Below are 21,038 nucleotides of genomic sequence, written 5' to 3'. Positions count from 1 at the left end.
GCATTTTTCCTCCTTACACGAGGCATCACAACAACGTTTCACCAGGCAACGCCGGTCAACTGCTGTTTGTGTATGAGAAATCGGTTGGAAACTGTCCTCATGTCAGTACGTTGTAGGTGTCGCCACCGGCACCAACCTTGTGTGAATGCTCTGAAAAGCTAATCATTTGCATATCACAGCGTCTTCTTCCTGTCGGTTAAATTCCGCGACTGTAGCACGTCAACTTAGTGGTGCAGTAGTTTTAATGGCCAGTAGTGTAAACCCATCAAGGCGGCAACAGCGTCACCTGGTGAGGAATGACTGTTAGTCAGACACGCGAATGGTGCATGTAGTACCAGTGAGTGTGCTGTCTGTATGTACACAGGGGAAGGTGCGTGATCTGTCTGAGATCTGAGTTTGACGGAGGGCAAATTGTGATGGCCCAGAGGTTCGGCAAGAGCATTTTGGAAACTGCATGACTTGTCAGGTGGTCGAGGAGTGCTTCAGTGAGTGTCTTAACACATAGCGAAACCAAGGTGTAACAACATCCAGACTTCGGGGGGTCGGGCAGCCGCACCTCATTACAGATGGCAGACATTATAGTCGGGTAGATTGGTAAAACGATACAGATGGCAAACTGTGGTGGAGCTAACATCAGACTTTAATGCTGGGCAGGGTACAAGTGGTGTGAACACACAGTGCACTGAACATAACTGACGATGGGCCCCTCCAGCTGGTGGCTTAAGCCCCTTGCTCCATGCACCTACACAGGAGGACAGCACCGCCATGATGTCAGCACCAGAGGACGAGAAGACAGCATCAAAAGGGAATCCTGAAGACAACAACAAATGAAGTCAGCACCATTACACCATTATCACAGGAGGCACAACAATTACGGTGCACTCCACCATATCCAAAGGTTGACAATCCTCTGTGAAGGAATTCATAGCGAGTCGGGCACTCCAGGCCTCAAAGTGACTCCCTCTAGCTGATGGGTCCAGGGAAACTCCACTGCAAGCCAGCTCTTGCTTCACTATTATCTTTTCCAGATGCAGCCATTTATCCAGCTGGATACAAAATAAATGACAAATCTCTTCCTAAATAAATCAGATCCAGATAATACTTCCTCCAAAACCTTGGTCCTCCAGACGGGAAAATAGTGCACATGATGTTTAACGAATATGGGGATAGGACGGAAACAGTAATTCATCATCGAAGTCCCCATTCTTTCGCACAGTATGCTGCCTTCTGGCATACACAATTATCCTCCTAGAAATGCTGTGTTCTGGAAAAACAAATTCAGCAATTAAGTGGTCAGGACAAATACTGATATTGTTCTTAACTTTCATGACACTTACAGCGACAAAAGCACAATTACTTCGGCTAACACAATTGCTTAAATTAAAGAACGTGATAGAGAAACATCTTCCTCTTCTTTTTTTTAGCTTTGCCACTGCTGTAGAAGTTTTACTAACGAACTTGTCTTCTATTTCCAGTTTCATTTCAGCTTCACACAAGACTCTGTATCATACAATTGGGAACTTAGAAGTGGATTCTTAGGATTCAGCATATTGCTCTTCTCTGACATGGTTCTCTTAAAAATAAGAAGTAAAGATTTCTTGTTCAGTCCCAAAGTGATACCATTTTTCTCAACAACACACATAACAATAAGCACACAGGAAAAACATTTGGTCACTCTTAGGAGACATGGCACTGATACCACCTCTATCCTCGATAATGGGCTCAGTTTGGAGAGGGAGACAGTCCATAAGTTTCTTCAGTAACGCCATATCCCGCTGAAGCCACTCATTACAACCCAAAGAGATACCAAATTGCAGGGATGTCGTTTTCTACATTTCTCTTACTGTTTTAAGTAGTTCCAAACATTTCCTACGAGGTTAGGATCAGCTGATTTATCAGGCCAGTAAAGGTGTGATAGCGTGCCCGAGAGTCCATCAAACAGGCATATAGCATTTCCCGTCACCATGTTCAATTGGAAACTGGTTGAAATGGATCTGCATCACAGACAGCAGCAAATCTCTGCTGGTTTTAAACTAATCATGACTGATAAGAGGTGACATTCATGGCTGGTCTGTCACTCATGATCTCTCAATGACCAATGTTTTGACAACTTGGTTGTGAGTGGTACATCATACCTTACAGATATGTTGGTTGGTCCACACTGATACGCCAATAAATTTGGCAATTTAATTCATGGTGTTTCCATGGGCATGTCCAGACATGAGAGCTCATTTCTCCCACTCATTTCACCACACTGTACCATCTTAATGCGCTGACTCCATATGACCCACTGGAACATACACGTCACTTCAAGGCCACAACTTACGTCAGTTGTGGAGGATCATATGGTTACCTGGCATCAATTTTACACCAAGCAACCAGTGTGCACTTTTAAGGTGCTTTCACTAATATTTTGAGCTGTGAGCTAACAGTATTCCTCCTGTATCATCACTCCCATTGAGTTAGTATACGAGGTGCTATCCAAAATTTTCAGGAGTGGTGCTGCCACCTGTTGAAAGCCTTACCCTCGAAATAGTTCCCATCTGCATGTACACACTGGTCCCAGCGTTTCTGCCACTGGTCAAACGTTTTCCGGAAGTCCTGTTCTTTGAGGGTGTTTATCACCGCCAGTGATGCTTCTTGAATCCTCTCTAGAGTGTCGAACCGACGGCCTTTCAACTAGAGTTTCAGTTATGGGTATAGCGCAAAGTCGCAAGGTGCCAAATCTGACGAGTACAGTGGGTGGGGTACAACCGCCATGTTGTTTTTTGACGAAAAGTTCCTGGTGAGCAAGGACGTGTGACAGGGCGCGTTGTCGTGATGCAGCAGCCATTTCCCTTGACGCCAAAGTTCAAGCTGTCGTCGCCACACGTTTTCATGGAGCCATCGCAAAACGTCACAGTAGTACGTGTAATTCACTTTTTGATTGGGTGGAATGAATTCTTTGTGCACGATTCCTTTGGTATCAAAGAAAACGATGATCATGCTCTTCACTTTGCTCTTCACCTGTCTCCCTTTTTTGGGTCTTGGAGAGCCTGGGCTCTTCCAGTGGGATGATTGTTGCTTTGTCTCTGGGTCATAATCGTAAATCCAGCTCTCGTCGCCAGTGATAACCCGTGACAAGAAGTTTGGATCATCAGATGCGGTCTGATGAAGATCCATGCACACACACTTCAACATGCTGTGCCTTCTGATCGACAGTCAAGATCCTTGGCATGCCCAATTCATCAGCAAACATTCTTTGACATGTCCCTTAACCAATACCCACTTCATCCACAAGGTCTAGAATGGTTCGACGTCGATCCACATGAACCAAGTGTTGAAATTTAGCAACAATGTCCGGCGTTGTGCAGCTTATGGGCCTTCCAGGTTGAGCATCATCTTCGACGTCTGTACGGATGGCCCTGAACCGAGCATGCCACTGAAACACATGCGTACCGTTCATGTTCTGTCCCTTGAATCATTGCAAGGGTCTCCGTAGCACACTTTTCCTGAGATTCGCACAGAATTTGATACATATGCAGTGTTCTGTTCGCGTATCCATCATAAAATCGACACACATCAAACACAGAGTATTACGAAAATCACTGTGGACACGCAACACATCCTCCCAGCTGAATGCCACTCCGTACACTGACTCATCAGACATGTAGCTCTCGCCACCTAGTGGTGCAAAGATCTACTACTTCTACTTTCCAGATGGCAGCACCAGTCCCGAAAATTTTGCATTCCACCTCGTATGTGATACTATTCTGCACACAATTTAAGAAAATACATGTTTGCTAGTGGATCTGAGGCCACTGGATACAACCATAACAGAGTCTGCCGAAATGAACAGGAAATGTAATCTGCTACATGCTGTAGTAGAGGGTAATGTTTTATACCTACTCCATAAATAATGCTGTAACCTGATCATACCTTACTCTAAAAATATTCCCAACAATGTAGCATCAAAACTTGGATTGAAGACAAAGTCAGGCAATGAGGATTTGCAATATACACATACCTCATACTGCTGTCTTGGACAAGGTCGTAATGGAATCAGTTTGAAGTTGTTCATCCCCTACTCTGTTACATAGCCTCAATTGGGCATGTGTATTATGTGAATGGCTACAATGAGTGACTGTGCAGGGTAGTACCGTACAATATAAGAGGAAATGAGAAAGCTGAACCCAGTTGTGACACAAAGCTCACTCCTCTCAAACAGCCCAGCAGTGAACACCCAGCCATCAATCTGATAGGCAGGTCAGCATCCACAGTGCTAATGTGCCCTCACCCCCTGATGCAATCCTGAGATATTTTGAATTTAACTCAGGAATCTGGCACACAGAATTGACTGGGAAGTTTACAGTGACACCTGCTCCATCTTCACTGGCCAAATACTGGTGTTGAAAATTTTCTTTCCCATGGGATTAAAATCAACAAGATGTCAGCAAATAATTCCCAGATGTAAAGCACTTTAGCCAATCTATAGCTAATGCTCCCATACCTACAAAAAAAACATTATTTATGGATGTATCTGTGCACTGAACTAGATTAGTTTTTATTTTTATTCTTTCTGAAAATTTTTGCTACGAACTAAATTAACAGATATGAATTAGCGTAAGATGTATACACACCACAGACTGATCACAATGTTTCTTTGCTGAATGTATAACATTTTTGCGTGTGGAGAAGACATGTTTATTCACACAAATAACTAGACAGTTTATGAATGAGGAGGATCATTTTAAATGTGTGCCCTCAGAGTCAATGGATACCTGTTTCTTGAATAAGTAAACCTGAGCCTTTTCCATGGTTGTCCTTCTTGCTTTGTAAGAATGGTATTTTTTCTCACTTATTCTTTTCTCCATTATGACCACATCTCACACTTCATTAAAATATCAGTCTCTTCTGTCACATTTCAAAACAGGCCACATAGAAGGCAGCAGTGATAACTGAGTGTTAATTTACTTCTGAAGATGAGAAAGAAAAGCAGAGATGTTGCTGAAAGCCTTGACTGCAAAATTCTTCATTGACTGGTGAAACGGTGCAACATTTAACTCCTGGCAATTGATGGTACCAGTTTAAAGTTATCTTACCTCCATTTGAAGCTATGAATCCACCCTCTGAAAGAACTCTTCATGATGCAAATTTTAATTTGTACCAACAGTTTCTACACAATGAATTTTTCTGTACATGACAAACTGATTTTTAACAACAGTTGTCTGCCGCATTCTATTAAAAAAAAAAAAAAAAAAAAAAAAGTCCAGTGTAGCAAAAAAATCTACGCTTTTTATTCATTTATTTGTGAGTAATTAATACTGGCATAACAATTTCAGAACATTGTCACAATTTTACACACACAGTTCAAAACATAACTGACTATAGATTTCCAATAATTCTACTGCTTTAGATGTTTTAGGGAGCCTAACTGAGCATATAGTAACATCTCTCTGCAGAATCAAGGCCATTTGGTAACACATTAAAGAAACTGTGAATAATTATCAATCAAATCATCATGCATACCAACAAAGTTGTCTGAATGACAAGTTCAGTTTTGCATAAATCTCTTTCTTTTTTTCTTTTTTTTCACAGGGTAAAATATCGAGTCTGTGATTTACAACAGGATACTTTAACATTTGTCATAAATCCATCCCACAAATGTCCTTTATTCTTCTTCTTCTTCTTTCTTCATTTTGACCAACTAGGGACCGTGTCATTTCAACTGTCTCTTTTTCCATGTTTTACCTTTCACACAGTGCTCCTACATTTATTTCCAGTGTTGTTCTTTTTTCTCTTGGACCCAAGCCTTCCTTGTGTTCTGTTCTGGCTTTTCCTGGAACCCTTTGCACATTCATAAATTTTCATGAAGTGGATCACACTCCTGGACATCTTTATGAGAAATTTCCAGTGCTTGTAGATTTTTTTCGACTTCTGTGAACCATGTACCTTTGGTTTTCTTATCTTGATGGTAGGTTAATATCCTTTTAGATATCCTTCCTGGGCTCACCTGTGACACAAGGCCATAACAGGCACTCTTTTTCCAATTTTTTTTTCTTATTTTCCCCACGTGCTTATATAGTTCATGTTAGTGATGTCTCCTGTACTTTCTGTTTCCTTTGATGTGAGCCACGATTTTTCTAGAAACCTACCTTTCTTTCTTTCTTTCTTTGGTCTCGTGTTTCTCCACTGGACCTACCTTGTTCATTGTGAGAGTCTCTGTCCCATACAGAGCCTCTGGCATGACAACAGTGTAGTAGTGTGTAATTTTGGCATTTAAGATATCAATCTCTTATTCTATATTCCTTTAATTAGTTGATAGGCCACTACCATTTTGTTAATGTGTGATATGAAGGCTCCTTTCATTGATAGGTTAGGCATCGTCCAGTCACCTAGGTATTTAAACTTTTCTGCTTGCTTAATTTTTCCTTGTCCAACCTCCACTTCTCATGGTGCTGAATTTACGTTTGTCATATAGTGCTGCTTCTCAAAGGAGATTTGAAGTGCAGCCTTCACTGCCTGTGTCTTCAGTTGGTTAAGTTGTTTTGCTGCCATATCCGTGGAATCTCAAAAGATCACAAAATTATCTGCAAAGGCTAGACACCCGACTGCAAAATTCAAATACTTGTACCCTAGCCTTACCCCAGTTTCTACCCCTTAATTGTTCATTTCTTTTTGCCACTCTGAAGTGGTACTTTCTAGAACATAGTTGAATAGCAGAACGGGCAGTCCACTTCCTTGTCTCACCCCTGTCCTGATTCCAAAGGCATCACATATCTCTCCTCTGAATTTCACTTTGTAGGTGGTGTTAGTAAGGATTTACTGGATAATTCCATTTGCTATGTTATCTAAGACACTCTCTTCAAAGATTTGAAGTAGGGTGGCTCAATCAATTGATCATATGCCTTCCTGAAGTCAATGTGGATCACCATGAGTTCCCTGTTCCTGAGTTTCAGATGTGAGATGATCAATTTCGGTTTCATAATCTGCTCAACACATGATCATACCTTCCTGAAACCACCTTACGATTCCCCAAATTGTGAGTCAGTTTTTTGTACCACCCTATTCTGTAAAACTTTTCAAAGGATCTTTTAAGTTGTGAAAGGGGAGAGATGCCACAGCAACTTTTTGTATCTGTTCTGTCCCGTTTCTTAAGTAGTGGATGAATTACAGCAGAAGCCCACTCTCTTGGAAGTTGTTTGCTCTTCCAAATCTACTGAATATTTGCAGAAAGTTTATTGGTTACCTTGTCCCCTGCATGCTTCCATAGTTCAGCAATTATCTGGTCTTCACTTGGTGCTTGGATGATGATCTTGGTTTCTTCCTTTGCAGGTGGAGATGAATCTGGGTGGATGTTAGGATTGTTGTAAACAAATGGTCTGTGGAGCCCTGTAGTTGAGGAAGCATTCAGAGCAACTGGTAGAATCTGGCAGTTATCTTCATCACTATAGACTAGTTTCCTTTTGGGACCTTCAAACAGTCCACTCAGGAGTTTCTACTTGTTCAGTGTGCTTGAAGGTTTTATAAAAGTTACTGGTGTTATTTTTTTGGAAGTCTTGCTCAGTCTGTACCAGCTGATTCATAGGACAGGTACACTTCATCACACAGGTGGTTTTTGAGGCAGATTTTCTCGCATTTAGGAAGTTGATATGTTCACTTCATTTTTCTGGCAATTTCATTTGTGACTAGCAGCTTGTCTCAACTGTACTACTGCATCACATTCTTTATCCCACCAAGCACGCCTTCTTGATTTTGTGAGAGAGATTGCTCTAACTATAGTTTGTAGTTACCAGTCCTCTGAATTTAAAGTTCCCAACTTGTGAGTGAATTCTTAATTGCTCCTTAGCTTTTCTCTGCTGACCTTATAATTTATATAAGATGGCAATCTGAGTCTACGTTCACATTTCTCAAAAGCTTTACTTTCTGGATCTCGTTTCACTTTCCATGGTGATGTGGTCAATTTAGAATTCACGGAGGTTGGCGTTTGGATATGTCCAGGTCTTCATTTTCTGGGAAGGTGTTTGAAAGCATTTGAGTACAGAATGTGGTTAAATGTTCTGCATAACATAACTAGTCTCTCTTCATTATTGTTGGTTCTCCTGTGATCTAGGTAGTTTCCAATAATCTTTTGAAATTTTCTTTCCTCACCAAACTGCACATTAAAATCTCCAAGCAGACTGATGGTGTGTTTGTTGGCTATGTTTGGAACGACATCTCCTAGCTCCTCACAGAATGTGTCTGTTCCTTTTGGATCCTTCCTATTCACCTGATTGATTGGTGCATGTATGATCACCACTGTGTAAACTCTATTGCGCACTGAAAAGAAAGAGTAGAGACTGAGCCGTCGGAAAGTTGAAGTCCTTATGAAGCCCAAAAGCATACTGCTGAGAATAACTCCTTTACATAGAGGTGTGATGGTTTCTACAACATATTTATTAGTCTTGCCTTTGAAGATTCTGTAACCTTGTAAATTTAAGCAACATTCACTGGTGAATCTTTTTTCCTGTATTGGTGTAATCAGTGTCTAATATTGATACAAGGCATCAGTGACTTGTTCTAATTTGCCAGTCTTAGAATTGGAGTCCATGCTGAAAGAAGCAAAAACCTTTCAGCAATTGTATCTGATCTTTCCTGGAGTCTCCAATACCTCTGAGCATGTCGGTGCAGGTTCCTCAGAATCCAAACGCCTGCTTATGTTGTTCAAGATGACAGTGGACTGCCTGCCAGGTGGGGTACTAGCTGCTGCTGAACTTTCCTCCATGCCTGCAACAACTGAAAAACTGTCGGTTAGGACCAGTGATGTTTCACAATAATCAAGATACTGCTAAGGTTGTAAGCCTTGGAGAAAGCCTGATGTTACGCTTGGGTTGATGTGTTTCGTTTGCAAGAGCTATTTTATTTTGATCAAGTCTGCCAACAAGCCAGTGGAGACCACGCTATCCATCAACATGGTCATACCACGAGGACTATCACCTCTCCACCTGCTACAACAGTGCAGTTAGTGCTTTAGTGGCAATAAGCCAGAGATGGAAAATGCTGGGAGGAACACAAACCATACTTCAAGTACAGAAAACCACCAACAAGGTAGAGGATACATGAGAAGTAGATTGGCTTATACATGTTAAATTTATGTTTGTGTACTTACATAGTACTCACTGCTTTTTCTACCAGGTATCCAGCTGTCTTTATTTATACTATTATTTTTTGCTGGGATTACAGCTGATGAGGGATAGAAAATTAAAAGGCAGACAACAGCAACCAGTTTCCTGCAGAAATAGGTCTTAGGTCAATGCCTCTATTGTTTTCCTTGTTCTTATCTTTAACAGTTTGATCATCACAGAAGTACACCGAAGTACAGTGACCTTATACTCATTTGTTGTCCAACAATTACCTCCTTTCTTTCACCAGTATTTTGTTCTACCCTGATACATTTTCTTCGATCTCTAATGATAATCCACACATCTAATATCTTGTTCTTCCTGTTTTTCTAACATTTTATTTGTGTATTTGTGTTCTGTAGAGAATAGAGAAATTGAGAAGTATGTATTTTTATTTTTTCTTACTTCCCCTAAAAAGGGTAAACTATTGTATCCGATTCCTTGATCAAAATCCAATTATGCTCCTTAAATTAAAACATGTCACAAAGCTGAGAATAATTACACATTTTACATTGAACTTACAATGATAATACCTTTTCATTTACTATAGTCTTTCATGTGGTTGAACCTGATTGTCCATAACTTTACAGGTAATGTTCTCAGTGGATGTTTCATATGGTAGTTGTTTTATTTCCACTATGTATCTTACTGCTTCTGCTCCACAGTAAGTAATGCCAAATATCGTGATAGGTTCCACTAATCTGCTTTTTCTGTTTGTGTAGTATTTTTGAAGATTTTTTCTTGTCTATTTCATAGATCGAATCTTCATTCAATGTTTTGCCTGTCTACATAATTTTCTGTATCCTCCTATGATGCAAATGTATCACATTCTCCAAAAATTATTGCCTATATCGTATCTGTGTAGTACTGTTCTTCACATAGATTTTAGAAGTTTTTTCTGCAATGCCACATCAGTTATCAGATAGTATCCAAATTTGTTTTATTGAACAACCTTTCATTTATGCATGTTACCCTTAGTTCTTGCCCTTGCTTCTTTGGATGAGTTTGTATCTTTAAGATCTTGCAGGTTACACATTTATAAGCTTTGATTTTGCTAATTGCTTTTGATTATCTTTTATTTTCTGTGGACACTTCCAACAGTAAATGATCTTTTTATTACCTTGTGTAATGTTTCTAAATCTTCCTTACCTCCTTATGAGATATCATGCTGTTCACAAAATCTTGTTCATTAGTGTACTTTCAACTACTGGACCAGATAAGAATTTTCTATCATGCACTTTGTATTGATGTGCCAAATATATAAGTATATATAAATTTCTTCTCTAAGTAAGATTTTTTATGTGTGTGCCATTCCAGATTTTCCTCTCTACTATAGAAAATTGGTTTTGTGAATATTTTACATACTCGTCAGTTTTTAAACTTAACTCTCGTTTTGCAAACCACTAAAGTATCTGGATTACTACCCTTCCTCCCTTTCCATATAAGATAAGGTAAAGCTGTCACCAGCCAAAAGATTGGTTTGAACACCATACTGCATATTACTGAAGATGGTACGCTGTTGCTCCCTCCAATCTTTGAATTGACTTTGCCAGCCAGTTAAAGGTGGATGTGCAGTTTAATGTTGACTCCAAACCATGGAGCAAGCCAGTATTTCTTACATTTACTAACAATGCCAGGGGCGAAAGAAGTGACAATGATACACAGTATAAAAATCCTAGGACAGATAGAGCACTGAACATGTGATCTTTGGATATGCAGTCTGGCAGTCCACCACTAAGTCACATCCACATAAACTATGTAGCCAGAAATGCTTGTGCTCATTTAGTCAAGATCATGAACAGATTTCTACATTCCAGTGGTTGTTGGATAACATTGTTAAGAAATGGCATGGAATCCAGTGTTACATTCAGCATATTACCCTTTCTTTCTCACGTGAAGTATCATATTATCAGTTTGACATCTCAAAGCTATCTACATGTGCTTTCTAGTTAAAATGTGTTTAAAATTGTGCTGTGTAATATGCATGTATTTCTGTATTTATTTCTGCTGCGTTCCACATAAGCCTCTAGGATCAACTGTTTCATCCACGTAAAACCATTTTCCTCTCTCTAAATTACATAGGTATAACGAAAAATCTATCTGCCTGAATGAATCAGCATTAGTCAGAATTTTGTATGAACATGATCACATGGAAATGTGCACTCACATGAATCACCACTGCTACCCTCTGGCCAGTTGCTGGGCACATTACTCAAGCTACTGTAGTTGACTTCAATAGCTACTACACATTCCAACTCTTTTCCACTACCCCCAAACATCAGATTTTCTGTATTTTGTACCTGTCCACAATCCCCTCATGTCCACTTGTGTCTCCTCTAGCCTCTTCCCAGCTCCCAGTAAGTCAGCATCCTGTCTTCGTACCTACCTCACTCATCATCCCATCCTTCCTTTTACATGTTCATCTCCACTGACTTTCATATCCATGCCAATATATCTTTCATGTGCAGATTCTAAAAGCAAAAGCACGGTAGTAACCACTGATCTAAGCCAGTTATTATGGTTACATTAAACATCATTTTATTTTGGTATTATTCAAATCCCTTTGCATCTATGACACATTAAATGTGGGTATGTGTATATGGGACAGGAGAGGGAGCATATACTATAAAACAGTGACCTCCCCCTCAGAACTGAACCCTGGCTCCACACCTGATCTCTTTCTCTTACTACACATCATTGACCTTCTATGTGTGCTATTTTCATCATGTTTCTCCAAGTAGCCTCCTCCTGTGATCGGTGCCTTACTGCACACACTTCCATATTCCGTACCAGCATGATAATATCTGGCTGTTCCTATCTCTTCCATGTCTCCAACACAGCCAACTTTACTAATCAACACAATCAAGGTGCTTATTCCATCATCTTATGGGATGGGATGGTTCTCCTCCTTAAACAGACCTCCAGAAGTGTCCTCCCATGTGATCAGTGTTTTCTCTGCACTGATCAGCAGTTTTCTGTCCACAGTTAAAGTAGCTTTACACAGCTGGCTTCTTTTATCATACCCTGAATTTTAATATTTTCACCCGACATCAATACACATTAAAAGTGCTTCACAGTTTCCCACACCTTCATCACTGTGTTTCCTACTACTTTAACTCTTTTACTATGTCCATTACGTTGTTTCATTCTTTTTCTAATAAGCGGCAAACTAAAACTTCCCTTAAAACAAGAATGGAAGATTTTGGTTTACTGTCTCTTTGATAATGAGCTCTTAGAGGTTAGGGCATAGCTTTAATAGGCAAAGTATGGAGAGGGAAACCAGCCACACCCTTTCAGGGAAACTGTCCTTACGTTTATAAAAAGCATGGAAAAGCTAAACCTGGACTGAAGGAAGGAAGGAACAAACGAATGAACAAATGGAAGAATGAAGGAAGGACTGAATGAATGAATGAAGATGAGAGTTTAACGTCCTGTCAACAGTGTGGTCATTAGAGATGGAGCACAAACTCTGATTATGGAAGGATGGGGAAGGAAACTGGTCGAGTCCTTTTCAAAGGAATCATCCCAACATTTACCTGGATTAATTTCAGGAAATCATGGAAAACACCAATCTTGATGATTGAACGGGAATTTGAACTGTCATCCTCCTGAATGCGAGACCAGTGCACTAACCACTCCACTGCATCACCTAACTTGGTCTAAATCTGGGTGGTGGGACACAGATTTAAACTGTCTCCTCCCACACACACACGTCCAGTGTCTGTCTACTGTGGTACCCCATGAAGTTATTAACACAATGCTGTTGAGAGAACCATTTCCCTTATCCATTTTGGGATTCTTTTTAACTATAAATTTAAGACATTTATTTGATCTTCACCTGCATCATTAGCAGCTTAACATTATACCTCATTTTGTCCTTATTCTGCATCTACTTCTTACTTGAAAATTCCAGTCTTTCATTGCCATTAAAATTCAACCTATTTTTATATTTATAGTATCCCTCTTTGTTGCAGATCATTTTCTACTTGAAAGGTCACCTTCTAAAATCGCATTGTGCTAGTCATCACACAGATTTAGTTTTGATTCTCAGATAAATGACATTCTTCTGTAGCTCCAAGCTCCTATGTGTAACTGTTCCACCAAACTCCTACACAATTACATTATCACCTATGACTTACGTAATAATGACTGACTGCAAGTAATTCTAAGGCATGAGTTTCAGAGAAAGTAAAAAGTTTCTCCCAAGCCCAGCACTACTGAAGCACAGAGTTGATGCTGGAGAGCACCACCATTGCTGTTACACTACAGAGATCTACACTGAGATGCAAATGTACTGCATTCTTGTCAAACACATTCCAGCGCAGAAGATAGTTGTCCACACAGGAGAATATTATATTGAAAGGAAAACTGAGAAAATTTGCACTATAACACTGAGGGCAGTGAAGCTCTTAAAAGATAAATAATATAACTTGACATAATTTTTATAGCTGCCACAAATGTATTTGTTTTGTATTGCATCATTTCAATAGCAATGACACTAGAGTAGTACAGTTACACAGACACAGGAATGTTCTGCAGTAAAATGTAGTATTCTATGCAAATTCACAACATACGGTGTCACACTTGTTCCACACTTTACTGGATTTTTTGTAGTTATATTTTTCAATAATTACTTTAGGTGTTATTACATATTTTACAGCTTCCAAATAAGTTTAGGCAGATAAGATTTTTATTATAAAAGTAAAACAATATACACAATATGTACTTCACATTGCATTGCTGCCGGACTAAACCACTAACAAAATACAATATCACAATTATATTACACTTCACATACAGACATAATACCAATGTCAGCCTCTACAAAAAATACAACAGAAGATTTAATGGTATACTGTACTGAAAATAAGTTACATGGTATAGTTCTTGCAATTCATTCTGGCAACCTAAGACACAGCAAAAAATTACTTCAAAACAACTATGGCAAAATTTTTGTCTTCATTGCGTATATAATCCCTGAGTGCTCTCTCATTTTTTAAGAGAACAGTTGAAAAATTGAAGACTTCCTGCAAGTCATCTGAAGAAACAAGAAACATTTCAGTAGCAGCCTGTGATATATGCTGTTTGGACCTTCATGTTACGCTATGTAACGGATTTACTATCTCTCTTAAATTTGATTGAAAGTACTACAGATACGAACACATTCAGACCAAAAAAACTGTTATAGAATTTCAGGACAGTTTTAAAAGCTGTACACCTCAGAAATTTGTGCCAACTGTTAAACAAGTTCCTTTTCATCCCCTGGTGTTATTTCTGATGGGCAATTTAAGCTTTATACATGAAACTTACATTCTGAATTAACAAATTTATTCGAATTTAGTTATACAAACAGAATAATGTTTAAGTAAAATAAACTTTCCTATCCAGCTTTGATGAATGTCGTGATTGTAGTTTAACACAGGTACAAACATTTAATTTAAAAAGTAAGGGGTTTCATATTATTCATAAAAATTGGGCCACACATCATGTAGAATTACATGCTACCACAGATGCAGAAATTGAGAAATGTATCCTGATGTTTCGACATTGGTGGTTAATTTCAGAAGTATACAGCATGTATAATTATAATTTATGTTTGTGCTTGCACTGGCATATATGCATTTTTGCAATAAGGTTATCCAGATATACCTAAGATGGTGTAAAAGGTTAGTTTTCACACTGATTATTACAGCAAGTTGCATCAGATTCAGTATTTACATACAGGCTCTTAATATACAAGAAAGAACCATTTGCACATTACTGCAAATGACTAACAACTACACACAATCATTCACTTTTTTCTGAAGTTGCAATGAAATGCAATATCATGATAAAGTCCATGCCATTTTATAACAAATTATTACAAAATTTGTTTATATTTCTCATAACTCAAAATAACTAAAAAAATTATAAGCATAAATTTGATATTACTAAATAACTAAATAGAAAATTTAATAATGTCATAACAAAAATTAAATATTCTTAATCTAAAAATCTTTTCTCTGTAATAAGTTCAAGCCAAAATATACTAAAGTAAGAATAAAGCAAAAAATCTGATATGTACATAAATTACATAACGACATGAACCACACACATACACAGGTGATCTTTCTCCAATGTAAAATAAAATGCAAGGGTTAAAAATTGAACACAGAAGAAAAAGTTTGAAGAAAAGAACAAAATCAGTGCATTACATTGAGGTATTTTTATGGCCACATTTGAACACTGTAGATATTTGGGAATTTTCTGTGTAATTTATGAAAGTGCGATATTTACAATGAGCCATGAAATAGGTTGAAAAACTCCAGGTACATAGTGAGATCATATACACAGAAACTGGAAAGGTGCTTGGAGAAGCAAACCACTTATTATTCAATGAGAACTTTGAGTCTGTAATATTTAGTTTCTGGGATTACCAGGTTCACAAGCATTTCTTCTGTTGCTGGCAAGATTTTCTAGAATTTGATACAAAATGAATACTTCCAATGTAACAGTAACATACACCATTACTGTTTTACCTGTCTTCATTTCGGTATTCTCACACAGAGACAATTACTGTGCCTTATATAATCAGTGCATGCTACAGTTTGTACATATCAATACCACAAGCTGCCACTTCATAATCATTTGTATCCACTCTCAAAATAAAATGTAACGATGCTGTAGCCACCACTCAGTGTGTCATCATTTCCACATCGTGTAACGCATCTCAGTGCTACAGTGAGTTATGAAAGCTAATTCCAATGAATGTACAAAATATGTATTGATAAACGAATCTGCTCTTTGGCATCCAGCTAAAATATTACTATTCAAATCAATAAAAATAAATGCCCAAGAATAAAAATATTGAATTTTAACACACAAACATATTTTCCTGTAATGCCCTCACACTATTAGTTTCTTCTAGTTTTACTTCTTAAAAAAATAACTTTCTGCTTATTGAAACACATGCTTCAAATAAAATCATCGGAAACACATTTAATGAAGAAATAGGAGATGTAGCTTTTCAGCTTTCCTATTTTACAGCTCCCTCTGTTTCCCCCTATATGTGCTCACTCAACACTACAATCAATCAAACTGAATACTGTACACATCCTACAGCATAACCTACTGATTGTGAAGAAACTAATGAACAATCAACAAGTTCTTCATGAATAAAAGTTCAACTATATTACAATATTACAAACTTGATTTAAAGCCTCTTACTAGACACAGTACTCGTGACTGCAATTTTGGAGACACACATATAAAATATTTGGCAACTGTTAACTATAATTTTAGCACAGTCAATTCTTCTAAAACAAAAGAATAAAAACTGCTCGGGGTATAGTACAAGTACTATTGACAGATATCTTCTGAAATAAATGGGTTCAAAGAAAAATAACGAATGGTATAATGGACAGATATACCATGCCATTATCAGTCAAAATAAAAATTATCTGTGAAATGAGAGGTCATTTAACAGGGGATTCTGTATGCTACAGTCACCATAATGTCACAAGAATTTAATGATACTGTGCACATCTTTACTGATGTCATTTGAATGTGGGGAACTGCGTAGGACTGACTGGTGTAATAGAGGTGGACCCATCCCTCAAGAGGCCTAAGAAGTTACCAGTAGCTGCAATCTGCTGGCTCAGCGAGAGTCCCCCGTGGTGGTGGTTCATGAGCTCTTTGTACAACTGTAACTGTTCAGCAGTGGGAGCAAACACCGGCGTCGATGCCGACGACTGCACACGTGGCAAGAGGCCCGCTGAAAACAATGCAGGAGTCCTTCCACCAAACACCGACTGGTAGTACATAGGGTCGACAATTGGCAAATAGGGAGGAGATTTGGCTGTGCTTCCACTCACTGACTCGGCATGTGGTGGATAGCTGGAAACACTGCAGCCTTGTACGCTGGGAGGCAAGTACGACACAGAGTCTTCAGATGAGTTCACATTCTTTTTGTGTTGTTGCCTTACTGAGTGTTGCTGTTGTTGCACCTGCTGCTGATGGTTTTGTTGTGCTTGCTGCTGGTGGTGGTTCTGTTGTGGCTGCTGCTGCTGCTGCTGTTGCTGTTGCTGCTGCTGCTGCTGCTGCTGTGATCGAACTCTGGCTAGTTCGGCAACGTTTTTGCGTCCGTTTGCAGTAGACGACAGGTACGGGTTCGGTATTATAAGCTGGGCTGCATTGAAGGTAGAACTACTGTTCCTCTTGTGAGAGTCGCTTGCAGAATTCTGCCTACTGTTCTCACTTTTAGAGTTCGTTTTGGATGACGTGGATTTCTGAGATGCACCTTTCTTTTGGGATTGTGTGTTCCTCTGACTGGTTTGTCTAGGTTGGGGCTGCACGGGGGTTTTTGGCACATCGACTACAGTGATTTCCAAATTGGAGCCAACAATGTGCCGCCCACCAATTACAGAGAATTGGGGGCCGTTGTTCAGCTTTGGAGATGGTCTGCTGTGAGTACTCAGTCCAGAAAAAGGAGGGTCTGCATTGGGGATACGGCTCACAGTCACAATTGGTTTCTCAGAACCCTTCTTCCTCAGGTCTAGGACTTCGGTCGGTATAAGTGGCCTCGGAGGCACACGTCCAGGGACGTAGTATTTGGGGTGTTCTATCTCGTCCTTGGGGTCACCATAGATGACAGTCTCTGAGCGTGCATAGATGGAGCGTGACTGCACGACTTTTGGAGGCGTCCAGCTATCACAAGAACTGCTGGAATGTGCAGATGAGGATGCTGGAGGAGGAGATGACATGCTGCCATAAAGATTCTGCACTGAAGGTATCTTGAGTTCGGGCAGGTAACGGTGGCTGTTGAGCGAGCTGGCAGCTCCGGTGGCAGTACCTGCAGACTCGTAGTTGGGCGATGGAGATGGCGTAGAGGCTGAGTCTGTGTTTGGTGAGCTGGCCATCTCTATCATGTGGCTGACATCAGGAGTCACTGTTATTGACACCTGGTTCTCGGCTGACGGCACCGGTGCCGCGTGCTGTATCACTGACGGCCGCCGCTCCGGTACAATCGTTATTGAGCCGACCGTGGCTTCCGGCACACTGGAAGAAATGGCAGTCACCTCCAGGCCACCTTCCTTCAGGATCTCCAGTTTGCGCTTCTTCAGTGCCGGCACAGGAGTCTTGCCAATCTTCACCGGTGAGTCTTGGTCGGAAACCAAGTCTATGATTTCAGGCTCAGCTGCTTTGCTCGGCTGTTCGGATTTTACATCAGTGGCAGGTCTCTCCGGTTTGTTGGGCACTGGAATGTTCTCTTTGCCTTGTGGGGCAGGCTCTGTTGTGTTAGTAGTAGTGCCAGGAGCATCCTGTGACTTCTCTGATTTTGGACGTGTACTTCTCAAAGAAGAGGACTTCACATCTGCTGCAGCCTTATCACTGCGGTTCCCATTTGTAATGGCATTCTGAAACATGACACAAAAATGGCACTGGTAAACATCTGTGATAGGTTTACACCTACAGTCATAATTTTAGACAACATGAGGCATTCACTAACATTTTATCTTGTCCATGACAGAAATGTATACAAGCATGTCTATGCCTGGTCATTCACTTTTGAATTAAATCTGCCTTGGCTTTTTACAGTCAGTTTTGTTTATTTCTGTGCCAAAAACATAATCCTAATTTTTTAGTCCCTTTTTTTCACTGTGCGTTGACAAAAAAAACTTCTCAAACTGACAGCATCATTTATTCATCACTGAATCATTTAGTTATTTATTATGGCTTGCTGAATTCTAATGCATTTCTGAGTTTGCAAGAGTCCTTCAAACTGAGTTAACTTTTGGCAACATTTAGTTGCATGCCTGACCTAGCCAGGAAACAGTTCGGAATTTTATGAAAAATACTGATCAATCAGTTTAAGTCAGTACAACAGCATATATACAATAATATCACAGCAAAATTCTTCAGAAAACAGTTAATGTACTTCTTGTAGAAAAGGTACAGGAAAAATACCAAGAGAAAGTAAGCATGAAGTGTGTAACAAGCTGTGACCAATTGAAGTTGTCTCTGAGATAGATGTAATAATGGATTAAGCAAGGCTAGGGTAACACAGCATTTATATGAGTGTCATTATGAATCTTCTTGACCATTAAAGAAAATGTCCCGTACCCAGGAGTGCCTTTCACATGCATTGCTTGTACCAGCTGAGTCCCCAAAGCAAATTGCAAGTCCTAGCTCAACTCTCCACTCTGCCAAAACCACCTTCTTGTTATTGTGCTAAAATCACTCAATTAAGATATTGTTCTCCAAAAAAAGCAAAAATCTGAGCCTTTTTTTGGGTCACAAATTTCGATGGATACAACCAACCATACTCCAACTTAAGAAAATACATAAATATTCAAATGAAACCTACTTCTCTGATTGGATAGGAAAAAAATTAAATTAGTTTCAAATATTTTAAGTTTTTATAGCTTATTTTTATAGCTTATAGAACATTAAGTTTTAAGCTATTATAGTATCATATGTGCATGTTAATTAACATGCACATATGATATAGTAATAAGTTAAAGCTTAGTGCTTTATAAGCTATAAAAACCTAAAATGTGAGAGACTATTTTAATTTTTTCCATCCAATGAGAGATGCAGGTTTCATTACTATGTGATAAGTCTCTCATCTGATAAGCATTCCTTTTCACTGATACAAATTTTATAGTAAGAGATGAGGGAGGTATCACTTGACATTAAATTAGTATTGAATTAATTTAAATTTCAATTTGTGTGCTTTCAACATTTTGACATCTGTTCTCAGAGGTAAAGCACAATTCCAGTGAAAGCGCACACACAGTCTAGTGTGTCAGTCTTTTGGTTTTACCTTCCTTTATAACTTCTCCTTCCAATAATCCAATTATGAACCATAAAGACCAGAGTTACAGTTCCACTTTTGTCCAAACAACATATCAGGATTATATGAGCATCACTGTGAAGATTTTTGGACATCCTAGGTTGTTGTTGATAGTTTCATTTCAAAGAAACTTGGTCTTTAGCAACACCCACTTCTAGAAAGTAGTTAAAAATTCCAACAAGCTTAGCCAACAGGGATGACCTTTAGTCTTTCATAGGAGCCTGTTATAATGTAGAAGAAATTGAGTGGAAATAGAAGCATTTTCCCCATGAGTTTTTTAATATAATTTTAAGGTAGACTTATATGCTAATTGGTGCTTGGACTGCTCGCAGCAGCCATTTGATAGTTACTCATCTTTCAAAGCAACATTATTCCATGAGTTTAACACATTCACACATGAAACTCTCTTTAAGGCATAAGTCATTCCTCATGGCCAGTAACGGGTGTAGCTGGAGTTGGAACGATGGTTGAAGAGGGCTCTTTGCTGTAATTGTCAATAAATTGAGTGCATTCTTGGGATTGGCCTGCCAGCAACTTATAAAATCATGGAACACAATCTTCGTGCAAAAACGATCTGCAGTTACCCTTGAGCAAAAAACTCAACTTGCTGAATTGCACCAGCAAATATTAGAAAAACTTGATTCTGGGTGCTCAAATGCAGTCAAAATGGCTGTCACAATTTCATGTTTTAACAGAAGCAGTCCACTTGAGAAGAATGAAGAGAGAGAGAGATGGCACATATATTCTTCATGGCAACTGGTCACATCGTTAACAGAATTTGGGTGAGGCAAAGACAATAACTCCCAGCTCACATTCTGGAATCAGGCTACAGAGGTTACTCTAAAATTAGCTCCGTGTGGGATCCTGCTCCACAGTGACAATGTACTAGCTCATCATAATTATGGTGAAAATACAGGCTGTGTTTCAGCAGACTTGTCCACACTACAGCCTAACTAGCTCATGTCATACTTTCTTCCTACTCAAAGAAACTGTCTGTGGTCATGAATCTGCACCTCCAAAAGTATCCAGCTCTGTGTATCCTTTCCTAATGAGCGTTACACAGG

General features: G+C 39.2%; 1 protein-coding gene across 1 annotated transcript in view; it reads right to left on the bottom strand.

Annotated features, from left to right (window-relative positions):
- Positions 1-13,801: 13,801 nt before the first annotated feature.
- Positions 13,802-21,038, bottom strand: part of LOC124803145 (AT-rich interactive domain-containing protein 5B-like) — a 62,026-nt gene continuing 54,789 nt past the window's right edge. The window contains exon 8 of the mRNA XM_047264325.1: positions 13,802-18,535. Within this exon, the coding sequence (XP_047120281.1) occupies positions 16,676-18,535 (1,860 nt within the window). The 3' untranslated portion in view covers positions 13,802-16,675. The remainder of the gene's footprint in view (positions 18,536-21,038) is intronic.

Source organism: Schistocerca piceifrons, chromosome 6 (genome assembly GCF_021461385.2).
Source record: "Schistocerca piceifrons isolate TAMUIC-IGC-003096 chromosome 6, iqSchPice1.1, whole genome shotgun sequence".
In the NCBI taxonomy this organism is placed as follows: domain Eukaryota; kingdom Metazoa; phylum Arthropoda; class Insecta; order Orthoptera; family Acrididae; genus Schistocerca; species Schistocerca piceifrons.
Note: the sequence above shows the minus strand (reverse complement) of the source record. Positions and strands in the feature narration are given on the sequence as shown.